Source organism: Alnus glutinosa, chromosome 1, assembly GCF_958979055.1.
Source record: "Alnus glutinosa chromosome 1, dhAlnGlut1.1, whole genome shotgun sequence".
Taxonomy (NCBI): Eukaryota; Viridiplantae; Streptophyta; class Magnoliopsida; order Fagales; family Betulaceae; genus Alnus; species Alnus glutinosa.
The window spans coordinates 10,024,356-10,045,177 of record NC_084886.1 but is presented as its reverse complement, the minus strand read 5'-3'; the positions used below and the strand labels follow the sequence as shown (position 1 = coordinate 10,045,177).

Sequence of the window (20,822 nt, the reverse complement as noted above, 5' to 3'; positions counted from 1 at the left end):
ACATCCTCTAAGTCTCCGGTCGGACTCCTCATCTGTAGTTGCTACTTGTTCGAAGAGCCTGCCCCCGCATCGGGGCGTGTATCTCTGGAAGGGTTTTCCAAGGAAATGTTATAACATTTGCGAGCTACCTTCTGCTCTCCCCGGACCACACCTACTCCATCATCCATCGGGAACTTCATGCAAAGATGAGGTATCAAGGTTACCGCCTTCAGCTCGGCCTGCGCCGTCCTCCCAAAGATTGCATTGTAAGCCGATGGTTGGTCGACTATAAGGAACTTGACTGGAATCGTCTTCTGGGTAGGGGGCTCCCAACGGTAACTTGCAGTTCAATCGATCCCAAGGGCATCACCTGCTCCCCAGCAAATCCTACCAAAGGGAAGTGAAAGGCAGAAACTTTATCCCTGCTAATCTTCATCAGATCAAAAGCTGACTTGTATAGTATATCGGCGGAGCTGCCATTGTCCACCAAGACCCGGTGTATCTTATGATTCGCTATCACCATGGTCACCACCAAGGCATCAAAATGGGGCAGATAAACCCCTTTGTAGTCTTCGTCCGAGAAAGCGATGGTCAGCTTCTCGCGCTTGGCAGCTTTCAGCGGTCTTGCGACCGAATAGATGGACACCTCCCTCATCTCTCGGGCATACGATTTTCGGGCCGAATAAGTTTCGCCCCCTCCTCCGAAACCTCTAGCTATAGTTTGAATTTCTGGAAAATCACCCGGCCCATCCTGCCGGCTGCGGCTTCTGCTCCGCTCTCGCTGACGCGCCCTCTCCGCCTGGAAGTCTCTGTCAGGTTGTCGAGCCGGCCTCCTTTCGTGGCGGTACGGGGGACGCCCCGAATGTGTATCCCGTCCACTCGAACTTTGACCTCCGGTTAGTCTGTCCGGCGGGAGTCTCGCCGTCAACTCCTCACGTTTTCCCAAAAAACGTGTCAATTTACCATCAGCTATGTACTTCTCGATCATTTCTTTCAGGGCAATGCATGTGTTGGTCCAGTGGCCGAAAGAGTCGTGGTAGTGACAATATTTGTGGCGATTGCGCGGATGCGGTCGGCCCTTTATCGGGGACGGATCCTTGTAATTCGGGTCTTTTCTAATCTCCATGAGGATTTCTTTAGCTGGAGCATTAACAGGCGTCCAGCTGTAATTTTCGACCCTCTTGACGGGCTTACGCTGAGTGAACTCTTTCCTTGATGGAACAACTCCCTGTTTCGATCTTCCTCTGTCCCCGAAACTACCTTTCGTGGCTTCCTCCGTCTCTCGGAATGCCCGGAGGGTTTCTTCCTGGTTCACGAATTCCTCCGCTCGATCATAAAAGTCCTGCAATCTTGCAACCGGTTTCCTCGCCAAATCCGCCATAAGAGCGCCATCCTTCCTTATACCTTGGTAGATGGCACAGTGAATAAATTGCTCGTTTTGGCTTTCGGCGGCCAACCTCTCTTGATTGAAGCGGAGCAGATAACTTCTTAATGACTCCTGAGGGCCCTGCTTGATGGTCATCAACTGTTGAGCAGGCTTCTTACGGACAATGCCAGCCATAAATCGGGACGCGAACTTTTTAGCAAGGTTTTCGAAGTTCGCGATCGAGCAGGGCGGTAGGGTCCTGAACCATTCCCTGGCTCCCCCCGCCAAAGTAAGGGGAAAAGCTCGACATGCGACCTCATCCGGCGTAGCGTGCAGCGCCACATGCGCACGGAAACTCGTCAAGTGCTCGATGGGGTCCCCCAATCCCGTATTTCGGGCATTTTGAACTTGCTTGGGAGTTGGCACGACATGATACGTTCAGTAAAAGGGGACACAGCGGTAGAAAATAAACTGTCGGTCAACAAAGCTTTTCCCTTTACTCCCGTTTGAGCGGAACCCATCAAATAATCACACTGCTGCTCTAATTTAGCCAACTTCTCTACCCACTTCTTTTTCACCTTTTCACCCTTCTTCGTAAGGTTAGCAAGCTCAACATCACTATCGGCCTCACTCTCATCCCCAACTGCTCCTTCCGGATGTCCGATATCACGCTCAAGGTTCTTCCGGTCGCCCTGCGACATTTCTTCTTAAGCTTCCTGCCGTTCCGTGCGGTCTCGTTCCTGCAACTCCCTCTCGAGTCGTGCTACCTTTTCATTCAGGCGGGCTATCTCTGCCTGGGGGTCATGTGAGGTCTTTGCTTCTTCACGCATATTCTCTTCAGTCATACTTCTTCGAGTTAACCGCGTACTCACCATGGGAGGTGCTAAACACGCTTGTGTTGGCGGGAACACGCGACCACGTCGTTCCCACAGACGGCGCCAAAGTGTTAATGTCAAATTTCGAATGTGACACGTGTTAGCTCCTGACTGGTCTCCAAACTCCGAGTTGATTAGAGCGTAAAACCTTGGAACGATTTCCTCCACGCCTTGCAAAATAGAAGGACCGGCGGGGTTTCCGGCCAAGCCCCCTCCGACGGTCAAATTAGTATGGATTCAAAGATGGAGGATGGAAAATCTTTAGATCAGAGAACCTGGGGGTGTTTTTTCTCCATTTTCTCTCTTCTGTTTGTTACTTCTTATACCTTTTTCCTTCTTAGTTCGTACTGCTATTTATTACTCTAAGATGCTCATCTTTTCCCCATTAATTCCCTTCGACGGTCTCAGATGATCATCTCACGCTGCAGTTCATGCTTTTCTGGATGGCGGCGGTTGTCTTTGACCAGCTGGATCACTGCTTTTTATGAAGTGATTTCCCCATTAAAGCCTTCATTTAATGTTTCACTGCTCCTCCTTTCCTCTCCGGACTCTCCCTGTTATAGCCATTGGGCTCTGCGCTTGTTCGGAGTCACCAAAAGTTTCTTTTTTATAAATTTCCCTAACAATAATCTTGCCTCCAAAGTAAAATAACTTGCAACGTACCTTAACCAAATTTTAAAAATTTATAATGTAGCCAATTCTTCTAAAAATATTCCTAAAAAAATCAAAATTATATATTCTTTTTTTAAAAAAAATGGAGCCCCCCCAAATGTTTTTCTTTTTTTTAGTCATTTTTTTGTTTAAAAAAAGATGATTTTTTAAGGGATATTTTCAGAATAATTGGTTACATGGCAAAATTAGGAAACTTAGTTGGGGTGCATTGCAAATTTTTTTTTCACTTTGAAGGCAAGATTGCAATTTGAGTGAAACTTTTAAGGGGGTAAATTGTAATTTTCTTTAAAATTATTCTTCATTCCATCTTTTACTCACTTGAGTATAGCAAATTTGTGAAAGAGATGGATATAAAATGTAACGAAGAATAATATGTAACATGATTCTTTTATTTTTATTTAAATAAATTCTACAACAATTTTTTTTTCATCATTTTTATATATAATTTAAATATAAGTAATGAATACACCCTCTCGTTTTTACATTTCTATTTTCTCATTTTTACATTTCTATTTTCACACTTTATGACGAGGCTTTTGAAAATTTAATAACAATTCATTTCAAATTCAATAGTGATTTTAAAAGTTACCTTAAAGAGCATGAGTAAAAGTGAGAGAGTGGGAGTGTACTTGTATAGCATTAATTTTTAAATATTTTTTATATCAATAATAGGAAAAAAAATAAAGGGAAAAATACACATAACCCTCTCAAGTTACCACATCATTGTCAATGTACCCCCCCAAACTACCAATTGTGTCAATCTCCCCCCTTAAACTACCAGAAAATGTCAATGTCCCCCTAATGACAAAAATGCCCTTCATAAAATTATTAAAATAAAATAAAAACTAAAAAAAATTATTAAAAACATATAAAATAGGGGTAATTACCTTTTCCCCCCATGAACTACCGGCCAATGTCATTTTGCCCCCACGAACTACCACTTCGACCAAAAGAGAGCATCAAACTACCATTTTTACACACTTTGCCCCCTTCTGTCAGTCTAATTCATGCAAAGACGTAAATGCCCTAACTCAATTTTGAAAATGACTGAAATACCCTCATTAAAAAAGAAAAAAGAAAAAAAAGAAAGACTGAATGAAAGGGGTGGCTGCCGCCACCCCTGAGGTGGCCGGGTGGCCTGCGAGCCACCCCCAGAGGTGGCTCCGGCCACCTCTGGGGTGGCTTGCGGCCACCCCGGAAGCTGGGTGGCCGCGCGGCCACCCTAGAAATGACCTAGGGTGGCCGTGCGGCCACCCCTTAGGTCGGGGTGGGCCGCGAGCCACCCCAGAGGTGGCTCCGGCCACCTCTGGGGTGGCTCGCGGCCCACCCCGAAAGCTGGGTGGCCGCGCGACCACCCTAGAAATGACCTAGGGTGGCCGCGCGGCCCCCCCAGGTTCTGGGGAGGCCGTGCGGCCACCCCTTAGGTCGGGGTGGGCCGCGAGCCACCCCAGAGGTGGCCGGAGCCACCTCTGGGGTGGCTCGCGGCCCACCCCGAAAGCTGGGTGGCCGCGCGGCCACCCTAGAAATGACCTAGGGTGGCCGCGCGGCCCCCCCAGGTTCTGGGGAGGCCGTGCGGCCACCCCTTAGGCCGGGGTGGGCCGCGAGCCACCCAGAGGTGGCCGGAGCCACCTCTGGGGGTGGCTCGCAGGCCACCCGGCCACCTAAAGGGGTGGCTGCCGCCACCCCTTTTCTTTCAGATTTTTGGTTTTTTTTTTTTTTTTTTTTTAAAAAAAATATATTAATTTTAATATTTTTTATTAATTACTGTAGAGGGTATTTTGGTCTTTAAGTCAAAATTAACGGTAAAAAATGGCATATTCCATCCAAAATTAACGGAATTCCTGACGGAAGGGGGCAACGTGTATAAAAATGGTAGTTTGATGCTCTCTTTTGGTCGAAGTGGTAGTTCGTGGGGGCAAAATGACATTGGCCGGTAGTTCATGGGGGGAAAAGGTAATTACCCCTATAAAATAACAAAAATTTATTCCAAAAAAATATAAAATTTAAAACTGTTTTTTACGTTTTTTTTTTCAAAAATAATAATAATAATTTTCAGCTTTTTTTTTCGTTTTTTTTTTCTTTTAAAAAAAATTGTTCTTTTTTTTTTTTAATTTAATAAAAACAGGTTTTTTTTTCATTTGTTTTTTTTTAAATAAATAAATTTCAGTTATTTTTTGTTTTTTCGTTTTTTTTTTCTTTAAAAAATATTCGTTTTTTAATTTAATAAAAACTGGTTTTTCTTTTTCTTTTTTTAATAAAATAAATAAATAAATTTCAGTTATTTTTTGTTTTTTCTTTTTTTTTTTTTCTTTAAAAAAAAATTCTTCTTTTTTGTTTTTTAATTTAATAAAAACTGGTTTTTCTTTTTTCTATTTTTTTTTCATTTGTTTTTTTTTAAAAAAAATTAAAAAAAATTTCAGTTATTTTTTGTTTGCTTTTTTTAAAAAAAAAAATAAAAAATTTGTTCTTTTTTTTTTTTTTAAAAAAAATCGTTTTTTATTTAATTTTTTTAAAATATTTCTTTTTTATTTAATTTTTTTTTATTTCTTTTTTATTATTTTTTAAGTTTTTTAGTTTTAGTTTTAATTTTAATTTTTTGAATTTATGAGGACATTTTTGTCTTATTCAAAAAAAAATTAGGGTCATTTTTATCTTTTTGTTGGTCTTAGGGGGGACATTGACATTTTTTGATAATTTAAGGGGGGACATTGACACAATTGGTAGTTTAGGGGTACATTGACAATTGAATGGTAGTTTGAGGGGTTATGTGTATTTTTCCCAAAAATAAAATAAAAGAGGAAAGAGAAAAAATAATAAAAAGAAAAAGCTTGGGTAGGACTTTAACTTCCCCTCGCTTTTTCTTAGTTTAGGGAACATCAAAAAAAAAAAAAAAAAGTTGCGGCAAGTAGGTTTTTAAAAGTTATACTTACGTTTAAAAAAAATAAATAAATAAATTTAAGGAGTTTACATTCTAACCATTTTTCTCATATTTAGCCTCAAATAAAAAACTAAAACAATAGAAACATATTATTGTGTCATTTCGGTTAAAAAAAATTAAAAACTAGCGGTGGCTTATAATTTGGGGTGGCAATTTGTATTTGCGTGTCGAGTTTAGGTCGTATTGAAGTATAAGTATAAGATTATATAGGTCAACTTTAACCCAACCAATACCCATAAACTATAACCCTTTAGTTTTGTATTATTTTCGTGTCGGGTTCGCGGTTAATGTCAAAAATTGTCTGTCATTATGTCATGTGTCGGATTCTGGTCCTATCGAAACATGTGTATTAAACTATATAGGTGAATCATATTCGGACTCATTTAATTAAATAGGTCAGACTCTTCAACTTTAACCCTATAATTTTATATTTAATTTGTATCAAATTCACAGCTCACTTGAAATATTATCATCCCACTCGTAACCGCCCTGGGTTGCCACCCACCCACTCTCTTTTTAGGGATGGCTGGCAGCTGGCCGCATCGACAGTGGCATCCATCTCTCGTTATTTTATAAGCTTCTGATTATAATGCCCATGAAGCTTGTGATTATTTTATTTTGTTGGGAAAGTGACTTGTATTTCACAAGTCTTATCTGTGGGCCCAGCATGTTTTTGATCATTTTGTTTTATTATTGCACCCTTTCTTTGTATTTTGTCTCACACGCAGCAATTAATTGTTGAAGGCTCAGAGCATTCGGCGCAGAAGTCGGATCCCCATTGCTGTTTGTGGTGAGCCTTAATGACTTGGTCCCCTCTTATCCATTGCTCTTTGACTTGCCCCTTGTACACGTCTGATCAAGTTTTCTTCATGGTGAAGTTTTGTTGTCACTTGGTCTATATGTGTACGTGGAAGCTTCATTCAGTTATTGGGCAAGCTGGAGAGCTGAAGCCAGCTTCGCGTAGAGAGAGGCAGCAATTACTATCTCACGTTTTGGAGTGCCGAAAGGCTTAGAGTATGAAGAGATTATTTTTCTCTTTTGTATTCAATTTAATTTTGTGTGTTTGTGAGATTCGGGTGTATTAGAGCTTTTGGGTTTGAGTGGTTTTGTTTGTACAATTCTTTGTACTCCATCCTTTTTGTTAGTGAATTTTTCCTGGATCGTCTCCGCCAGTGGATGTAGGCTTGTTAGGCCGAACCCCTTAAATATTAGTGTCCCTTGTGTGATTGTATTGTGGTTATTTTCTATTTTGTTATTTTTCTGCTTCTTTGGTAATCCTAGAATATTAGGTTTTGTCACAACACATGTTACGTACACACGTAACCTGGGATGAGAAACTAATAAGAAAGATAAATTTGTAAGATTTTCGATGAATCTTAGGCATCCTATAAACAATTAGAGGTGCTCACAACTCATAAATACAAGGTTTAATAATTTTCTTAATTGATTACTTTTATTAAATAACAAATCAGTATTTAAAAGAATGGAATAAAAGTCTCACATGAAATAGGACTTCCATATGACTCACAAGTCACAACTCAACAACTTAATATGTTGTCAACAAGACTCTAAAAGAGATAAATCTAATTCTACCTAAATAACAACGTAAAAGAGATAAAAATAAGAGCCATTCACTAACACGTGGCCAACTAGTCTTTTAACAAAAACAACCTTTCTGGTTAATCTCTTTTTTTTTTTTTTTTTTTTTTTTTTTTTTTTTTTTTAAATAAACTTCAACCAAAGGAGCAACAGAACAAACATCAAATTAAAATAAGCTAGCTAGGGTTGATCTTAACCAATACAAATAGGAAAAGAATGGAGGCATGGAAAATAAGTGGGAGTACAGTCAGATTAAACTTTAGCTGCGGCCCAATAAGTCACATGACGGGCGCAAGAGTTAACACTTCTGTTAATCTTTCGAGCCTCCCAAAATGAGGAGACTGGAATAATGGAAATTGAGTAATTGATCTAGTCCGCAATTTTCCAATTTTGCACAATTGTAGGATGTCGAGGAGGCGGAGCCATGACAACCAAAAGAGAGTCACCTTCCATTCTGATTAATCTTTTAGTTATGCTAAAAAAAGTCATTCAAGGGGTCGAATGAATCTACCAATGTGAAGAACGCTAACCAATCATAGTGATGACTTTTGACTTCATTCATTGTAGCTTCTTGCCTCTGTTCGAAATCCTGAAGGGTAGACATTTAAAAATGAACTCAAAACATTTGTAACCTTTCAAGTCTAATTTAGTTTACTTCAATTTTATCATTTTTTTAACCAAGTTATTTAATTTTAAGCTTAATGGTATATAAGTGATTTTTTTATAGTTAATCATCCCTAAAAGGAAATGAGAAAAGTTAAATTCTAAGAGTCTGTTTGAGATTGCGTTAAAGAACTTTAAAAATGCATTCAGTACATAAAAAATTGTGTCAAATAAAAATAGGTCCGTTTGGTAAAAAAAGAAAAAAGAAAAAACTTTTTGAAAAATCAAGTTTTGGGCGAAGCTTAAAAATTAGCTTTTTTCTAAGCTCTCTTTCAGGCTTTTTTATTAGCAAAAAAACTCTATTTTTCAACACAATTCCAAACAAGATCTAAGAATATAAATGGAATGGTTGAGAGAATTCAACTTCTAACCGCTTTAATTCAAGTGGCTAATTAAAGCTGTTTTGTGTTCATCGCTCTCAAGGCTCCTCCAATCAAGAGTATAATATGAATATGCAATGGTTGAAGAGTAGTCGTTCATATCTTAGTGTAATTTGATCATGTTCTTAATTAATTAGCACAAGTACTCAACTCATGCATATAAAAAGAAAAGAAAAAGGCAACTTAATTATAGTAGTAAGCGTATGCATTAAGAGAGAAAGAGAGAGAGAGAGAGAGAATGGCCAAAGCATTTGTTTTCTTTTCCCTGCTCTTTGTCACCATATCCCTTGTGGATGCTGATATCAATGCTGGTAAGTAGTTTATACTTTTGTTGTAAATCCATTTAGCCATCTCATCTAGTTCAATTCCAAATCTTCTGATTAAGGACTTGTTCATAATCATTAGCATAATTAGCTGAAAGGTACACTATAGATGCAAATAGGATTGTATTCGAGTCGAGTCGAACTGAGTATTAAATGTTTAAGGTACATTTTTCGTACTCAATTTTTATCATTTTGAGTGCGAAAAGAGACATTACAACCTCAATAGTATATTGAAAAGGGAGAGGGGGAATTGGGGACTACAAATATAATATTAGTTAGAGGAAGAAAAATGTAATACACTAACGGAGCATAAATATAATTAACAGTCCCATTTACCTTCTCTTAAAAGTACTTCACAACTAAACTTGAACCATATATATTGGAACAACAATTTTTTTTTAATAAAAAAAAAAAATTCCATGGGTTACTACAAAAAAATAATAAAAATCCATGGGTGATCAATTAGTTTGTGTAATTTTTTTTTTTTGGCATATTTGAATATTTAGATTGGTCTTTTAATGGCTTTGTATATATATATATATATATATATATGATAGATGCCACCGTGCGTTTCTGTTGGCGTCTGTTGGAATGTAAGCCTCAAAGATGCTCCGACTCAGCAGATTGTCTAAGGAAATGCATGGAGAATAAAGAGGAGCCACAGGCGTTAGCGGGAAAATGTAAGCGCAGTGGAATATTTTCAAAAAGGGGTACATGTTATTGCCTCGTCAGGTGTGGCTAAACGCCACGTATTTTTGAAAAGTAGTCATTTCTTTTTTCTTTTTCTTTTTTTCTAATTAAAAGTAGTGATGATTAGCATACAAATAATGTAAACTACTTTAATCTTTGTTATTGCCTCTTCAATTGTGGTTGCACGCCACCTACTTGAAGACTCATTATTAGAATATGAACTAATTAATATTGTGTCTATTTCTATGGCTAATTAAGAATATTATACAATGTAATACGCTGGTTTCATTGTAGATATGTAAACAATATATACATATACCCATTTCCAATCAACCATAAAATTATATATCAATCCTTATTTGTATTAAATTTAGACACCCAATATCCATATTACTGAATCATGATAGTTTTGATAATTCATGACAATTCTTTGTGATTAATTTAACAATTTTTTTTCTCTATACATAATTTTACATAATTTAATTTTTTTTAAAAGACGTGACAACATAAATTACATATACATCGTTAGATGTACTAACTTTAAATCGAATTTAGGCCGTTTCTTTACATCGAAACGCTTGAAAATTGTGACCTATTAAAATTCTGGCATGTTATTGAGGCAGTCAGAACGCATTTTCCTTCGAAAAAACTTATTCTTCACTTTTGCAGAGACGCTTCTTGTTCAAAAAACCAAAAGACAATTTTTTGTTCAAAGCTTTTTTACAACATAAAGAACAAAAACCTGATAAAATTTTACTAAATTCTCAACTGTACCATGCCATATTTTTAATATGTAACATTTTTCAAGCGTTTCAATTTATTTTTTTTTATTTTATTTTTTTAAAAAAAGTAGCCTAAATTCCATAATTTGAGATTTTACAATTTCTTTGAAATTGTAAGGTATTGCGATCCATGATGTGGATACTCTCCATCTCATTTTGAAATTGAGGATTAAATTCTCAAAAAACTTAAGCTAATAGGAAATGATAAATTTAATAACTTAATTTATAGAGATATTTAATTGAAAATGGGAATAAACTATGAATTCATGGTTTGAACTCAGGATTTCTACTCTAATACCATGTTAAATCACTAGTTATTGCAAAATCTTAAACTTATAGGAAATGAAAATTTTAATTATTTAATTATTACTTTAACAATTTAGGGTTTAGAAACCACCGTTCGGTCACCCTTATGGGTGGTTCGGTTTAGGGTTTTGATCATTCACAATGAACTCTCTACTTCAAACATTTCTCTAAAAATTTAACAAAACTCACAAGATAAACCATTTAACAAACGCTCTACTCAATGTTAAATTTAACTTTGGTAAGTAATGCTCTTTAAATGTAAAGAGTCCAAAAGTGAAAGTTAAAGACTTCTTAATATTCTTTTTCTTTCATACTTTTTCTTCTTTCCTTTAAACTAATGTAGGTTTTTAATGTAAAGAGTCTAAAAGTTGGTTTTATCAATAAAATAAAATATTTAGAGAGTGTGATGTTTAGTGGTTTTGAAAAGTTGCTAGCTAAATCAACTAAAGTAGATTTTTAGAGTTAAATTTAGAAAAATTATGAATAGTTCATTATGAATCCTCTTAGAGGGAGTTTGAGTGTACACGTGAGGGAGAGTGTCAAAGTATTAATTAAATGATTAAATTTATCATTTCTTATCTCCTTAACATTTTTGGACAACTGGTGATTTAATAAATGTTGACATTATATGTTACTTTCACCGCTTAACTCGTTAATCATTACGACTTTTTTTCAACTTTTTAAAACGTTTGTTTTTTTTTGAATGAATGAAAATTTTGTGTAGCTAAAATTATATTAACAAGAGTTCTAAAAAATTTGAAAAGCTCCCTTACTAAAACTTATAGTTAATATAAATGAATGATGCCCTTCCTTCCACAAATGTTAGTGTTCTTTGACTGTTCAAGGGTAATATTCTCTCAAATTATGTTTGAATTTGATACAATTCGAACAGATGATTATGAGAGATTCTTTATGAAATTTATCTGACCAAATAAAAATTGGATTGTCCTACCATTTATCATGTCAAATAGGTCTTATATGTGGTCTCTCACAATCACGTACTCTAATTATCTCAAATTCAAGCAAATAATCTAAAAGGAATCTCAAGTCTTTTTTGAGTGTGTATATAGGTTGGGCAGCCAATTATTACACGACAGTACTCCAATTTCTTGGCCTGAAGATGTAATACAATTAAATGAAAATCTGGTAAATTGATCTATCCATAAAAGAAAATCTAGTAAATTAATCTATCTATAAAAGAAAATGTAGTAAATTAGTGCGACTTTTTGTTTCTCATGTCGCCTGATTTTTATACACATACATGCATGACATGCATGCTTGTTTTTGCTTGCTGCGTGCTGCGTGCTGCGTGCTCAAACAACAGCCTCATGCGGGTCAATTCCCTTTATCTTAAAAGGGGATGCTTAATTTAAATAAAATAAAAATAAAATAAAATAAAAAGATGCTTGAGCAAATAATTTACCTAACTGATCGAGATGCTGAAAAGACCATCCTGACCTTGTCGAATTGAAAAATATATATATATTTTGCACAAGAAATGAAGTGAAAGCAAACAACTTCTTACTTTTGGAGTTAAAATTAGCTTCAAAATACACTACAAGGCAACGATGGGGTTTCCCATGCTTAATTTGTTAGGTTCAATCTACAAGGTAGCTTGGGAGGCATGGCACTAGGGATAAAAATGCAGCAAATAATAATTACCCGCACTTGTTACACGCACCTAATTACCATTATCCGTATATGCCGATTAGGTCAGCAAAAATCCTTATCTTCATATGTGAATATGGATAGTGATTTTAAGGTATACGGATGCAGTTAATAATAGTAACCACATTCCCTTTATATATATATATATATATAAAATTAAATTCACTAAAATGACGTCGTTTTCACTAAAATGACGTCGTTTTGAATTTGGGAAGAATATGACATTTATGTTATGTTATGTTTTTTTCACTATCATTCCAAAGCCATATCTCATTACATTTATTTATTTTTCTTTTCTTTGGATAATCCAAATCCTCCGCCCATTACTCTATGAGCTAATGTCCATTTTATAGTTGATAATCGTGAATTATGTAACAAGTGAAATCTTAATTTATTTAAACTTACATATAGTAATAACCGTATTATTTAATTATTTTTTTTATAGATTTAGATAGTAATCCAAAACGCTCGTTACCTCATATACGAATAGCGGATATTAATCACATATAACAACTGTAATAACTGTGCATGAATGGATAATAATTGCATGACGCGAATGCAGATACCTAAAAACAATAACTACGTTACGTAAATGCGAATATAATTTATAATTGCATTCGTCTTAACATTTTAACTCCTAAACGTGGTCCCAAAGCCATAATGTTTTTCTCAATACTTGAGAATATTATGTTTGTGGACGAGAAAAAACAGCGGTAGAACACTATCAGACTTGTAGTAAAAATTGTGCAGAGAAAGACAGAGACAAATCAGGCTTGATTGGCTTCTTTTTAGGCTTTTAGCGATATGCATGAGTCATAACAGATTGACAGTTTATAGTTTGTTAGTTTTTTGGGACTCTTTGTAAGTCATTAATTCATCACGCACAACGTCTCTGAGATTTTCATGTTCATGTTACTCTTTCTTCTCTTCGGCTTGGACATCATTAATAAATAATTAGTTGGAGCATCTTTTTTTTAAGAGAAATGTTTGACATTCTAATTTTTTTTAAAAAAATTTAATTTTAACTAGATGTATCATAATTTTACGAGATTGTGGCACATTTTCAAAAATGATAAATTTCATGAAATTGTGACACATCAAATTGAAACCAAATTTTTTTTAAAAAAAGTGTCTTGATGTCTAGCATTCATCTTCTTTTAATCATGTGCTTGGCGGAACAAATGCACGGTGATCTTATATATCCTCATATTCAGTACACACAATTTTCTTCAAATATAATATATAAAGTTTGAATTACTATTATTGTGAAAAGAAATGTGTTTGTATGTAATCGTAAGTGTATTTGTGTATATATAAGCCCATAATATATATAAACTTGAAATTAAATTATTTAAAATTTAAGTTAATTTATTTAATTAACTTACATGATAAAATCTTAATAATAGTTAATATATATTTATGGAAAAATAACATTTGTGATATTTACTTTATATAACCAACTTGTGAAACTCATGTTCTATATAGGATATGAATGTTGGGGGTGTTTGGAAACCAACACCCCATTTTCCTCCTTTATTTTCACTTTCATAAAAAAAAAAATAATCAACTTTAAAACATTCCAACTTTTTTCACTTTTTATATTATATCAATAATTTTTTTATAATTATTCAAAAAAAAAAAAATTACTCAACAATCTTTACTAAACACATCTATTATGACAACTGACAATTCAAAGCTATACGAGAGATAGTTATGAACCCGAGCAATTATTGTGTTCAAACAAATGTGCCTCCTGCCATGGAATAGGATCCTCTCCGGTTCAAGTGAACTGGAGAGGAGTCAGTTAGTTGAATTGAGAGGACAAAATTATTTTTTCATATTTTTTTGAACAATTATACTATCTTAATTCAATTAGCAGGTTTCTCTCCAGTTCAAGTGAATTAGAAGATCCAACCAATGGTTCTTAATTGCTCAACTTATCTTTTGCATTAATAATTATTATACGAATCAGTTCAAAATTTTACTTTATTGCATTTAATGTGTATATGATGTTAGTGATTTTGGGCTAATTGAATGTGGACAATCTAATCAAATAAACCATCTCTACTGATTAAAGTGAAAACATTTCCATTGGGATTCTTCCAACCCCATGGTCAAATTTTGCACAATTGTAAGATGTCGAGGAGGCAGAGCCATGACAACCAAAAGAGAGTCACCTTCCATTCTGATTAATCTTTTAGTTATGCTAAAAAAAGTCATTCAAGGGGTCGAATGAATCTACCAATGTGAAGAACGCTCACCAATCATAGTGATGACTTTTGACTTCATTCATTGTAGCTTCTTGCCTCTGTTCGAAATCCTGAAGGGTAGACGTTTAAAAATGAACTCAAAACATTTGTAACCTTTCAAGTCTAATTTAGTTTACTTTTAACCAAGTTATTTAATTTTAAGCTTAATGGTATATAAGTAATTTTGTTTATAGTTAATCATCCCTAAAAGGAAATGAGAAAAGTCAAATTCTAAAAGTCTGTTTGAGATTGCATTAAAGAACTTTAAAAATGCATTCAGTACATAAAAAGTTGTGTCAAATAAAAATAGATCCGTTCGGTAAAAAAAGAAAAAACTTTTTGAAAAACCGCGTTTTGGGCGAAGCTTAAAAATTAGCTTTTTTCTAAACTCTCTTTTAGGCTTTTTTATTGGCAAAAACTCTATTTTCCAACACAATTCCAAACAGGATCTAAGAATATAAATGGAATTGTGGAGAGAATTCAACTTCTAACCGCTTTAATTCAAGTGGCTAATTAAAGCTGTTTTGTGTTCATCGCTCTCAAGGCTCCTCCAATCAAGAGTATAATATGAATATGCAATGGTTGAAGAGTAGTCGTTCATATCTTGGTGTAATTTTATCTTTGATCACGTTCTTAATTAATTAGCACAAGTACTCAAATCATGCATATAAAAAGAAAAGAAAAAGGCAACTTAATTATAGTAGTAAGCATATGCATTAAGAGAGAGAGAGAGAGAGAGAGAGAGAGAGAGAGAGAGAGAGAATGGCCAAAGCATTTGTTTTCTTTGCCCTGCTCTTTGTCACCATATCCCTTGTGGATGCTGATATCAATGCTGGTAAGTAGTTTATACTTTGTTGTAAATCCATTTTAGCCATCTCATCTAGTTCAATTCCAAATCTTCTGATTAAGGACTTGTTCATAATCATTAGCATAATTAGCTGAAAGGTACACTATAGATGCAAATAGGATTGTATTCGAGTCGAGTCGAACTGAGTATTGAATGTTTAAGGTACATTTTTCGTACTCAATTTTTATCATTTTGGGTGCGAAAAGAGACATTGCAACCTCAATAGTATATTGAAAAGGGAGAGGGGGAATTGGGGACTACAAATATAATACTAGTTAGAGGAACAAAAATGTAATACACTAACGGAGCATAAATATAATTAATAGTCCCCTCTACCTTCTCTCAAAAGTACTTCACAACTAAACTTGAACCATATATATTGGAACAACAATTTTTTTTTAATAAAAAAAAAAAAAAATGTTGTCTTAAGTCTCTTATCACAATATTCCATGGGTTACTACAAAAAAATAATAAAAATCCATGGGTGATCAATTAGTTTTTTTTTTTTTTTTTTTTTTTTTTTTTAATTAAAAGTAGTGATGATTAGCATACAAATAATGTAAACTACTTTAATCTTTGTTATTGCCTCTTCAATTGTGGTTGCACGCCACCTACTTGAAGACTCATTATTAGAATATGAACTAATTAATATTGTGTCTATTTCTATGGCTAATTAAGAATATTATACAATATAATACGCTGGTTTCATTGTAGATATGTAAACAATATGCATATACCCATTTCCAATCAACCATAAAATTATATATATATCAATCCTTATTTGTATTAAATTTAGACACCCAATATCCATATTACTGAATCATGATAGTTTTGATAATTCATGACAATTCTTTGTGATTAATTTAACAATTTTTTTTTTCTCTACATAATTTTACATTATTTAATTTTTTTTAAAAGATGTGACAACATAAATTACATATACACAGTTAGATGTACTAACTTTAAATCGAATTTAGGCCGTTTCTTTACATCGAAACGCTTGAAAATTGTGACCTATTAAAATTCTGGCATGTTATTGAGGCAGTCAGAACGCATTTTCCTTCGAAAAAAAACTTATTCTTCACTTTTGCTAAGACGCTTCTTGTTCAAAAAACTAAAAGACAATTTTTTGTTCAAAGCTTTTTTACAACATAAAGAACAAAAACCTGATAAAATTTTACTAAATTCTCAACTGTAACATGCCATATTTTTAATATGTAACATTTTTCAAGCGTTTCAATTTTATTTTTTTTTATTTTTTATTTTTTAAAAAAAGTAGACTAAATTCCATAATTTGAGATTTTACAATTTCTTTGAAATTGTAAGGTATTCCGATCCATGTGTGGATACTATCCATCTCATTTTGAAATTGAGGATTAAATTCTCAAAAAGCTTAAGTTAATAGGAAATGATAAATTTAATAACTTAATTTATAGAAATATTTAACTGAAAATGGGGATAAACTATGAATTCATGGTTTAAACTCAGGATTTCTACTCTAATACTATGTTAAATCATCAGTTATTGCAAAAGCTTAAACTTATAGGAAATGAAAATTTTAATTATTTAATTATTACTTTAACAATTTAGGGTTTAGAAACCACCGTTCAATCACCCTTGTGGGTGGTTCGGTTTAGGGTTTTGATCATTCACAATGAACTCTCTACTTCTAACATTTCTCTAAAAATTTAACAAAACTCACAAGACAAACCATTTAACAAACGCTCTACTCAGTGTTAAATTTAACTTTGGTAAGTGATGCTCTTTAAATGTAAAGAGTCCAAAAGTGAAAGTTAAAGACTTTTTAATATTCTTTTTCTTTCATACTTTTTCTTCTTTCCTTTAAACTAATGTAGGTTTTTAATGGAAAGAGTCTAAAAGTTGGCTTTATCAATAAAATAAAATATTTAGTTAAGGTAGAAAAATAGTTAGAGAGTTTGATGTTTAGTGGTTTTGAAAAGTTGCTAGCTAAATCAACTAAAGTAGATTTTTAGAGTTAAATTTAGAAAAATTATGAAGAGTTCATTATGAATCCTCTTAGGAGGAGTTTGAGTGCACACGTGAGGGAGAGTGTCAAAGTATTAATTAAATGATTAAATTTATCATTTCTTATCTCCTTAATATTTTTGGACAACTGGTAATTTAATAAATGTTGACATTATATGTTACTTTCACCACTTAACTCGTTAATCATTATGACTTTTTTTCAACTTTTTAAAATGTTTTTTTTTTTTTTTGAATGAATGAAAATTTTGTGTAGCTAAAATTACATTACCAAGAGTTCTAAAAAATTTGAAAAGCTCCCTTACTAAAACTTATAGTTAATATAAATCAATATTTATCTTTTCTTCCTATGAAAATTGCTACTAAAAGCAATTTACAACATTATATTAAGAAAAATTTAGTTTACAATATATCATTATATATGGTCTTTTTACTTTTTAATTTTAGATTCATTCTAATAATTAATCACAATCTGTGCATCGCACAAAAATAATGTTAGGACTCATAAGAGAAGATAAATGTAAAAGAAAACCAAAATCGTTTGCCATAAAATTTAGGTGCCACGTGATTCACTTTCAATTATAGGCAAACGAACAACCATTTTGCACAGAAAAACATGTTTTCCTTGTATTGGAGTAGAAGACCTTGTAATTCAAGAAAGTATGAAATCAATGTCATTGAAAAGACTGAAACACAAGGCTAATGGTGCTTGAGAACACATGTTGCGCAAATTGTGCTCCAACAAAATTATTAAACCTACGAAGTCAAAAAATAAAAATGAAGGTAAAAGCTAACGACAAGACATTTGAATAAGAACCTGTTTGAGGGATTAAAGCATTCCCCAGAGTCAGACATTGAATCTATCTTCAGTTGAAGGTGGAGACATGATAAAGCATGGGAAGATCCCACCCCAGAGCCACAACATCACCAAAAATCGTTGCACGAACACTTCCCGCCCTTAAAATGGTGATGTCTATTGGCATCTCGGACAACAATTTCCCTCTTCATGATGGTGCTTATGAATTTCAAAACGGTGTGACAATCTCTACAAACGCGAAGATTTTTTACTACACGAATAACTGTCCCAGGAACAGCCCTAAGCAACCCGTAAGCCACAGCTAATCTCTCACTATGCCAAAATAGTTGTCTTTCCTTTTCTTGCTGATCCATGTCATGTAAAACAGAACTTGTATCAGGAACATAACCTCTTCTCCTCATCTCTGTATCCAATTCCTTAAGAAAACCAAAAATATCATCCTTCATAGGATGAGTGGTCTCCCCAGCATAAAACACTTGGCTTTCCTTTCCAAATCCAATGCAACTATAACCCGGTTGCTTTTTAACTTCCATGACTCCCATCAACTTTCTCACCTTTGACACCTTGTCCCACAATGCAGCTCCAGCATAAATATTAGACAACAGTATATAGGTTGATGGATCTTCTGGTTCTAAACTCAACAGATGGTCAGCAACTCTGATTCCCATTTCAATATTATTATGGTGCGTGCAGGCACTAAGTAAAGCCGCCCAAGTGGGTTCATCAGGCTTAAATGGCATTGCATTGATGAGATTCTCAGCCTCATCAAGATGCCCGGACCGACTAAGAAGATCCAAGAAGCATGTGTAGTGCTGCAGGGAAGGACTAATTCCATAATCCTCAATCATGGATTTGAATAGTTGACGACCTTTACTAACTAATCCAACATGACTACAAGCATAAATCAATCCAACAAAGGTCACTTCATTTGGCTTTACTCCAGCTGAAATCATCTCATCATATAAAGCCAATGCCTCCTCTGCTTGCCCATGCTGAGCCACCCCAAAGATTATTGAAGTCCAAGAAACTACATCCCTTCGATGCATACTACCAAAAATTTCGTTTGCAGCCAGAATATCACTACATTTGGCATACATATCTACAAGTGCATTACTTATAAATATGCAAGACTCATAACCAAGAGAAATAACTAGGCCATGAATCTGCTTCCCAAGCTCCAGCACAGCTAGATTAGCGCTAGCACCAATGGTGCTTGAAAGAACTAATGGGTCTACTATATCAACCCCTTCTCTTCGCATTTCAATAAATAAATGAAATGCATCAACTCCACTCCCACTCTGTACCAACCCGGAAATCAAAGCGGTCCAAGAAAACAGAGTCCTAACTGGTACCCTCTCGAACAGCTCAAACGCATCCAATTTCCTCCCACTTCGGGCATACCCAGAAATCATGGCAGTCCAAGAAACTGAATTTTTCAAAGAAATTGAATCAAAAACCGCACGTGCATTATCAGGTAATCCACATTTTACATACATGTCAATCAACGATGACTTAACTACATCGTCATCTCGAAACGGTGATAACAGAAAGCGGGCATGCACCTGCTTGCCTTGCTTAATAGCTTCCAATCTAGCACATGCCTTAACAAGGGTAGCCAGCACAAAATGGTCAGGTTCTAAACCATCTTGCTTAAGCATGGTAGGGAGCATGGAGAGACTTAGGTGAGGAAGGTTGGCCTGGTTGAGAGCAGTGAGGATTGAGGCCCATGAGACAAGATCTCTGTGGGGCATCTCGTCGAACATGTGAAGAGCGTCCTGAACGAGACGACATTTGCCATACACGTCTAAGAGGCTGTTGGGCAGAGGACCACATTGTTCTAGGCCGGTTTTGATGATTTGGGCATGGAGGTTCTTGGCCGTCAGTGGTATTTGGCGCCTGGCGCAAAGTTGGAGTTGGTAGAGATAGTGAGAGATAAGCATTCATCACCTTTCGGGCGAAATATACGTGGGGTTGGTCTTTCAGGCCAATGTTTAATTCGCGAAGTTGGCACGAGTCTCTATTTATATGCAACTCATCAACAAAGGAAACTTACGCTTTCCGTGGATTTGACATACCGTGTATCTCGTCGTTAATACCCTTCCTTTTGAAAAATTAAAAAAAGAAAAAAAAAAAAAGAAAAGCAGACTGGCAGCCCCCCCCAACCCATGCATTACTTTTTTTTTTTTTTTTTTTTTTTTTTTTTTTTTTTTTCCTTTTCTTTTTAAATAAAGTTATTAAAATCTTTCGTGTTAAAAACCAAAGATAAAAAATTTTACCTTAAGGGAGCTTTGGATGTGCACTAAGATGTAGCAAGGAAACTTAGCAAATATTAGGCATAAACTCTCAATCATATATAAGCATATTTAATCAATGCACAATGTACTGAGATATCAGGCAAAATACATATGATAGCTGAAAAACTGATAAAAGACAACGTGCATCTAACCTTTTTTTTTTTAAAAAAAAAATCAAAGCTAAAACAAATTAAATCATGCTCTCAGAGGAAAAGACTAAAGACTACACTAAGGTCTAATCCCCGCATAAAAAAAGACTTGTCTATGACATATCACAAACACCAATGGCTTTTCTAAGAGACTCAAACCTACTTTCATCAAGAGGTTTGGTAAGAATGTCAGTCAATTAGTTGTCAGTGGTCACAAAAGA

General features: G+C 34.7%; 2 protein-coding genes and 1 long non-coding RNA gene across 3 annotated transcripts; 1 reads left to right on the top strand and 2 right to left on the bottom strand.

The window, feature by feature from the left end:
* Positions 1-265: 265 nt before the first annotated feature.
* On the bottom strand, positions 266-1,540 carry LOC133867380 (uncharacterized). Its single transcript, XM_062304159.1, has one exon. It carries the CDS (start codon positions 1,538-1,540, stop codon positions 266-268), a length of 1,275 nt encoding a protein of 424 aa, XP_062160143.1.
* Positions 1,541-8,433: 6,893 nt separating this feature from the next.
* Positions 8,434-9,725, top strand: LOC133858926 (uncharacterized). The gene is made up of 2 exons (XR_009898627.1): positions 8,434-8,783; positions 9,353-9,725. It is a non-coding gene; the product is annotated as an uncharacterized LOC133858926 (long non-coding RNA).
* Positions 9,726-17,964: 8,239 nt separating this feature from the next.
* On the bottom strand, positions 17,965-20,248 carry LOC133871641 (pentatricopeptide repeat-containing protein At4g14050, mitochondrial-like). The gene has a single exon (XM_062309072.1). It carries the CDS (start codon positions 20,096-20,098, stop codon positions 18,266-18,268), a length of 1,833 nt encoding a protein of 610 aa, XP_062165056.1. The 5' UTR covers positions 20,099-20,248; the 3' UTR covers positions 17,965-18,265.
* Between the last annotated feature and the right edge of the window lie 574 nt (positions 20,249-20,822).